This window comes from Dipodomys ordii, unplaced genomic scaffold (genome assembly GCF_000151885.1).
Source record: "Dipodomys ordii isolate 6190 unplaced genomic scaffold, Dord_2.0 Scaffold21, whole genome shotgun sequence".
Classification (NCBI taxonomy): Eukaryota; Metazoa; Chordata; class Mammalia; order Rodentia; family Heteromyidae; genus Dipodomys; species Dipodomys ordii.
The window spans coordinates 9,538,684-9,546,564 of NW_012267237.1; the positions used below are offsets into that span (position 1 = coordinate 9,538,684).

General features: G+C 42.2%; 1 protein-coding gene across 1 annotated transcript in view; it reads left to right on the forward strand.

The window, feature by feature from the left end:
- Positions 1–3,913: 3,913 nt before the first annotated feature.
- Otulin (OTU deubiquitinase with linear linkage specificity) overlaps positions 3,914–7,881 on the forward strand; it is a 31,946-nt gene continuing 27,978 nt past the window's right edge. Inside the window, exons 1-2 of the mRNA XM_013013846.1 lie at positions 3,914–3,918; positions 7,586–7,817. Of these exons, the coding sequence (XP_012869300.1) occupies positions 3,914–3,918; positions 7,586–7,817 (237 nt within the window). The remainder of the gene's footprint in view (positions 3,919–7,585; positions 7,818–7,881) is intronic.

Here is a 7,881-nt window from a genome sequence, read left to right on the forward strand (position 1 = left end):
AATATAATTATTGGGAAATAACAAATGAATGCAATAAAATATTGGACATGCATCTGTGCCTTGTGGAAGAAGAGGTGTCTCAAACACTGTGCTTTTTCCATTGTACTGTGTGCTGTCATTCAACATACCAAACTGATTTACAGCGATGGCCAGGAAAAAGGGTAAATGTGGGCCTAAAATTGTCTTATGTTCTAGCAACTATAAAATTCCTGTGTTCAAACGCAATTTATATACAAACCATTCCATTGTCACATGTCTGAAGTTCCCATGTAACTTACAAAGCTTTTAATATCTTTCACCTTAGTATCTTAAAGTCCTATCAGTTAGGGTCATCCAAAATACTTTTTAATATCATGCCTATAAACCTAACTACTGAAGAGGCTGAGGTCCAAGGATTGGGGTTTGAGGCCAGACGGGGCAGGAAAGTTCAAGAGACTCTTATCTTCAATTAAACACCCCTAAAAAGCCAGAGTGGAGCTGTGGTTTAAGTGGCAGAACACTATCCTTGACTAGCAAAGCTCAGGAACAGTTCCCAGGTGTGGATTTCAAGACCCAGGACTGGCATAAACACACACAAAAAAAGTCCAAAGAGTTGCTTGAGTCAAGTCCCCAGTCTGAGTGTTTCTCTCTGGCCTCATAATCTCAAATAGATGACAGTGTGAGAGTGGCATTCTCAGGTTTCTTCACTCTACATCCTGGATAAAATGTTTCAGGCTGGGACTGGCAGGAGCTGTTCCGGGAGAGGCTCTCATGCTGCCCCCTAGTGTTGACAATTAGATATCCACAAAGCTTTGCCTACAAATAATCAGAAAAATTATTTATAGAGTGCAATAACCTAGTGAAGTTAAACTTATTTAAAAATGACCACATTCTGTAAGGCTTAGATTACCTTACACGAGTACAGATGATTAATTCTGGTTCCACACATGTATGGCAAGTTCAGCTCTGATCTTGATGGGTAGTGTATTAAAGATGTTTCACAAACTATGAGCTTTATGAAACCATGAAGTGTTAGATGTACATCTAATTTTAAAAGCACTGTTAGAGACCCTTGCCATACCCTTTCAGATCTTCATAAGATACTGGTAAGAGTTACTACCTAGATTTTGCGTCTGAAGAAACAGGCTCAGAGAGGCTAAATGACCTGTAAAAGGTCACATAGCTCTTTTTCTGTCTGCTGTTGCTATTATAAGATGTATGAAACTAATATTAAGTCACCTAGACAAAAAAATCTATTAAGGAGCATTGTGCAGCATCCACTGGGTTAGTAACAAGATAGATTATAATGAATGCTATGGACTGGAAGTGCCCAATTTTAATCAAATGTTCAAGTCCTAAAACCCCATGTGACTACTTGGAGATGAAGTCTCCAAGGAAAAGCAATCAAGGTTAAATTAAGTCACAAGGTAAATTCCCAATACTATAGGATTATTGTCCAAAGAAGAGGAAGAGGAAGAGGTTACAAGGTGACTAGAGGCTGCTGAGTTGGCTGCAGCTCTTGAGGCATAGTAAGATGTTGGATGACTGAGAGTTATATATGTATTAATTTTTATTTAATAACAGTGGTGTTTGAATTCAGGCTGTCTAAACTTTCTAGGCAGAAGCCATGCCTCCAACCTTTACCCCCTTTCTTCATAGATATGTACATGTTTACTTAACTTATATTAATGATTTGGGTGGGGATTTCATTGTGACATCTCCACCTATGTTCACATGGCTTTCCAAACAATTTTACCGCTCTATCATTCTTTATGCGCCCAGAACTATCTCCAACACTTCCCTTTATTTTCTTAGGATACATGATTGGCACCTCCTGCTCCTTTGGGTTCTAGTGAGCAGCAATCCACAGGCTGCCCTAACAGGTGAGTCTGAAGAATTACTGGGATGGCTGCCATGACAAAACATCATACACTAGGTGACTTAAACAATTCTTTCTCACACTTATGGTATCCGGAAGGTATGATCAAGGTGTCACCTGATTCTGTTTCTGACAAGGCTTTTTGCTTGGCTTTCAAATGGTTCTGACCTGACAGGGAGTAAGCTCTGGTGTCCTTGTCTCTACAGGTAAAGGCTCAGGCTACCAATTGAGGTCACACCCTTATGATTTCACTTAACCCTTGCCACCTCCTCATAGTCTCTATCTCCATATACTGGCATTCTTGGGTTAGGGCTTATGTGTATAAATTTCCCTTTGGGAGAGGGAACAATTCAGCCTAGAGCAGCTACTAATGACTAGCAGTATGAAATTCCATTTTAGAAGATCCTCAAACAAAAGAATAATGTCATTGTATAATACCTTTAGGAAGAAATTGTGTAGCTGATTTTATTTTTGTCGGTTGTGGGGCTTGAACTCTGGGCTTGGGTGCTGTCCCTGAACTCTTCAGCTCAAGGCAAGAGCATTCTACTGCTTGAGCCACAGCGCCACTTCCTGTTTTCTAATGATTTTTATTCAAGAGTCTCATGGACTTTCCTGCCCGGGCTGGCTTTGAACCATGATCCTCAGATCTCAGCCTCCTTTAGCTAGGAGAGAGCCACTGGCACCCGGATTTTGAATTGGTTTATTATTAACTAGAATTCCAAATCTATGAATCATTCCATCATTCTCAGCTCCTACCTGTGATAGTTTCATTTTCATTATAAAGTAAATTTAATTTTGACCCATACTCCCAATAGAAACTTCTATGGAAAGTTTTGGGGCTTTCCAGGTAAACTAACACCTCTGCAAGGTGTTTTGTTTATTGGATTGTTTAACCTCTTTTTCTCTGTAATTTCTTTTAGCTTCAAAACTCCAAAGACATAGTAGGTTTTGCTTTCTCCCTCAAATTCTGCCTTTTTATTTTTATTTTATTTTTTTTGGGTCCGGTCATGGGGCCTGAACTCTGGGCCTGGGCACTGTCCCTCAGCTCTTCAGCTCAAGGCTAGTGCTCTACCACTTGAGCCACAGTGCCACTTCCGGTTTTTATTCTTTTTGCTTATGTGGTGCTGAGGAATCGAACCCAGGGCCTCATGCATGCAAGGCAAGCGCTCTACCACTGAGCCACCTTCCCAGCCCAAATTCTGCCTTTTTAAAAAGAACATTCTATGTTCAGGAGGCATATGGGATAAAAAGATTCTTTCAAATTCATGCTTGAGTACTCGGTTAATTTCTAAGTGAAAGTAGTTCTTCCTAACAAGCTTGAGTAGTGTTCATAAACCGAGAATAAAAAAGTACCTTTCTTAGACACTTTAGAAATTGATGTACAGAATACACATGAATTCTATTTTTAATGGTGTGGCACTGGGAAATTCCATACAGTAAAAATGTAGTGTTTTCATGTTGCTGTAAAATATGAGTTTAATGTACTGAAAAGGGGGACTTGGGCATTCTACTTGTACTAAGTTCTGTATAGAAGTATTTTTGTTGTTTATTTTTGTTTGTTTAAAAAAAAGCTGCCAGTGCCAGGCACCGGTGGCCCATGCCTGTCATCCTAGCTACTCAGGAGGCTGAGATCTGAAGATCGTGGTTCAAAGCCAGCCCGGGCAGGAAAACATTTATCTCTAATAAACCACCAGAAAACCAGAAGTGGCCCTGTGGCTCAAGTGGTAGAGCACTCATCTTTAGCTGAATTGCTGAGGGACAGCGCCCAGGCCCAGAGTTCAAGACCCACAGCCAGGGGAAAAATAAATAAATAGCTGCCAGTGGCTCATATCCAGCATCCTAGCTACTTAACAGCTTGAGATTGGGGGACTGAGGTTCTATGCCACTGTAGGAAAAAAAAAAATCTACGGAACCCCTACTCAATGGAAGAAGTGGTACATGCCTGTCTTCCGCTAAGGTGGAAAGTCTATATAACAGGAGGAACATGGTCGAGCCATGTGCCTAGGCAGGAAGCAAGACCCTATCTCAAAACTAAAATCAGTGCAAAAAACCAGCATGAGGTGTGGCTCAATGATAAAGTGCCCGATCAGCAAGTTTGAGCCCGAGTTCAAATCCCAGCACTGCCCTCCCCTCCAAACCAATATAAAATGGAACAATGAAAACACTGTAATGACTTGGCAGTTTTCTTTGTACAAAGCACCTGGATCAATGTCATCCTTTTCTCCATTCTTCCCCATCTATCTTCACTCCATCCATCTCTACCCTAAAGTTACATAGTACACATTAGTATGACTGCAATTGCTTAACCTTCCTCCATATGTGTCAATGAAACTTGAAGTCTTCCATACATTATTCTAGGCATTAATACAGTGATTGTAAATATAATCAACCATTACAAATCACAATATCATCCTTAAAATTATCTAATATTTGAGTCAAGGAGAAGGCTAGACACTAACTGGAATAGGCTCTAGCAATATTATGTAGGGTTTATATATATATATATTATATATATATATATATATAATGTAGGGTTTTTATATATATATATTTGTCGGTCATGGGGCTTGAACTCTGGGCCTGAGCACTGTCCCTCAGCTCTTCAGCTCAAGGTTAGTGCTCTACCACTTGAGCTACAGCGCTACTTCTGGTTTTCTGGTGGTTTACTGGAGATAAGAGTTTCACGGACTTTCTTGCCAGGGCTGGCTTTGAACCATGACCCTCAGATCTCAGCCTCCTGAGTAGCTAGGATTACAGGCATGAGCCACCAGCGCTCAGCAAACTTACTGTATTTTTATGTTCTAATCTATTCACCTTGAGATCAAAATGGGCTGCTATATAGTCTTATAGTTGTTTTTTTTCACTCATGACTGACTTTAGAAAATCTTAAAAAAATTTAAGACACTTACACAGTTATCTAATAACATTATGTTCTAGTTGGTGAAAGTTAATGTTATTGCTGCAAACACGTTAAAACCCCACATGTGTACCTCACAGTGGTGGGAACCCCTGCAACTAGGTGCATGATGGGACAGACAGGTATGCTTCCTGTGTGCGTGTCAGCTACTGCAGTCAGCTGGCTGTATTGACAACCGTGTGGTCCGTGAAGGATGTTACAGATATCAGATGGCTTTTGGCAGAATAAGGATTCTGATATATTATGTATGGTATAAAACATGCACACAGCAAAAATTTCAAAAATGAACAAAAAATAACATTAAAAATTTTAACTGAAGCCCAATATAAGAACTTATTCATTACTTTTGAAAGTCTTGGTTTACTCTTTTATGTCATGGTGATTTGCATTTATGCTAGTCCTGGGACTTGAACAGGGTGTGGGTGCTGTCCTTGAGCTTTTGTTCTCAAGACTTAGCACTCTACCATTTGAGCCACAGCTCCACTTCTGGCTTTATGGTGGTTAATTGGAGATAAAGAGTCTCAGGTCTTTTCTGCCTGAGCTGGCTTTGAACTGTGATTCTCAGATCTCAGTCTCCTTGAGCAGTTAAGATTACAGTTAGGATTACTGGGAGCCACTGGTTCCCAGTAAGTTTGATTTTGTTTTAGTACAATAGATTTTGTATTTTAAGAAGTTTTAGATTTACAAAAAGCAAAGATAGAACTACTCCATACCAATTTCCTTTATTCCTAACAGTTTGTTAATCTATGGCATATTTGTTATAATTAATGAACCAGTAAGCCTGTGGTCTATTGAGATTTCCTTTAACCTGATATCTTGCTTGTGTCAGGATACTACTACTCAGGATGCATTATACTGAAGTAAGGAGACTGGGTCTAAGCCTTCCCTAGATAATTGGCCCTTGATTTCCTCTGATTGTTTCCCCAGATGATTTGCTTTTTTATTAGGTTTAAGTGTCCTCATCTTTGCTTAAGTATAACACTTTCGTTAGGTTTACTTCCACATACTTCGTGTGGTTTTGGCTTATATAAACCTTGTCCTAGCTGCACGTGGGACAAGTCTACCAGCAGTCCTCCGGCTCTCCAGTACTCATAATTTGACCTCTTAAGTGGTGGCTTCCGTTTCTCTCATGACTGAGTTTCCTTACAACAATACTAGCTGACCTATCTTCTCAGGCTCTGGTTGTGAGTTTCTCAGGCTTGTTATTGATGACTGTTAATTTTGGAAAGTTCTAATCAGGCATTTTGTAGATTGCTCCTCAAACAGATTGCCTAATGCATATATTAATATTATATTTGGCATGGAATTATGGGTTTGGGAGAGAAATCTACCTTCATCAGATCACATCAAGGTGACATGCTAGCAATGTGACTTACTTCTGAGGTCAGGCTCCATGCTAACATGGTGTCCATGGATAAGCATTCAGTCTACCAAGGTCTAGTGGCAACCAAAAGCAGAATAGTTTTCCACAGAAGACAGCAGGGTTTGCAACCAAATCCTAAGGGTTTGAATTGTAATTCTCCTACAAAAGACCAACCAGCATGTAAATCTGCCAGTGCTTCTTTAAGTACTACTGGACCTGCTGGATCTGCCTAAGTACCAGAGCAACTCCCATACCAGTCCAGGCTTGTTGTGGCGTCCCCTTCTCTCCTACTGGGCGCTGAGCCTTTTAACTCCTACCTTGAAGTTCCATTGTGATAGAAGGCTCCTGAAATTTTGGGCTTTCCACCCCGCCTCCCCCACGCTCTGACACAAATATATTGCCAGTAAGTCTGGTGTGGTAGCTACTTTTGTTCACTGGAACTACTAACCTGTGAGGTTCTTTGGAAACAGAAGGCAAATGAGGATGCTATGGATTAAATTATAACACAGGACCTAAGAACTGATTTCTCTTTTTGGTAGAACAGGAAATATATATTGCTGGTCTTGCCAGTGGGAAGTAAACATGTTTGTTTGTTTGTTTTCCTCTCTTAACAGGTAGAGAGGAAAAAAGCACTTTTCAACCAATAGCTGCACTTCATACCAGATGTGCTGGGTGGCTTGAGCAATGAAACCAAGTCTTTGTGTGAGTATGTATGTGTGTGTGTGTCAGTTCTGGAGCTTGAACTCAGGGCCTGAATGTTGTCCTTGAGCTTTTGTGCTCAAGTAATTAATGTTCAGGGTGCATTTATCATTCGAGCCACAACTCCACTTCTGGCTCTTTTTGGGAGTGACTAATTGGAGATAAAAGTCCCACAGACTCTCCTGCAGATATTTCAGACTAAATTCTTCATTGTCTTTTCTTCACAGTTGGTGACTATCAGCATTCTTTGGCTTCTAGCTGCCTCCCTCCAATCTCTGCGTACAGTCGGACGTGACCTTATCACCTGGTGTCTGATTGTCTATGTGGCCGCTCCTTTACCAAGCACCCTAGTCATTAGATTTAGGGCCCATTCATATCCAGTGGATCTCATCTTAATTACATCGAAGTGATCATAGTGTGAGGTTCCAGAGGGAAATAAATTGGGAGGAGCATTGTTCAGCCCACTCCAATCCCTTACCTTTAAATTCCTAATTTCTCATCAGGTGTTTTTACCTTTCCAAACAAAGTTAAAGTAATACCCCAGAGTTCTCGGCCTCAAAAACCAAACCATTTTGTTGATGCGCACCACTCTCTCGGTGGTCTCCTAGACCTGTCCTCGGATCTTCACTCCTAATTGGAGTCACCTTTCAAAACAGCCTTCTCCAGATGGCTCAAGGAAGACCCCCCCCCCCCCCGGGCCTGGTCTCCAACGTGCTTCTCCCCCGATTTTACTCTGGACTGAGCGCAGGGCCCTGCCCTCGCGGGCCGGCGTCCGCCTCTGGGAGCGGAGCGCTCCCGCTGCGTGTTCCCACCCCGCCCCGAGGCCCCGGCCGCTCTCCGCGCGGCCCCGGCAGGCCGGTCCTCCGCGGCCCGGGCCCTACCCGGATGTCGGCAGCGCCAACCGCCGCCTGTGCTCCCGCTCCTCCTACGCGAGGACACGGGCACACACAGCTCGGTTCCGAGGACACGTCCACACACACGTAGGAAGCGCAAAGAACCCCAAGAGAGCCTCACGGTGACCCCACCTCGGAGGCCGCGCGTCCC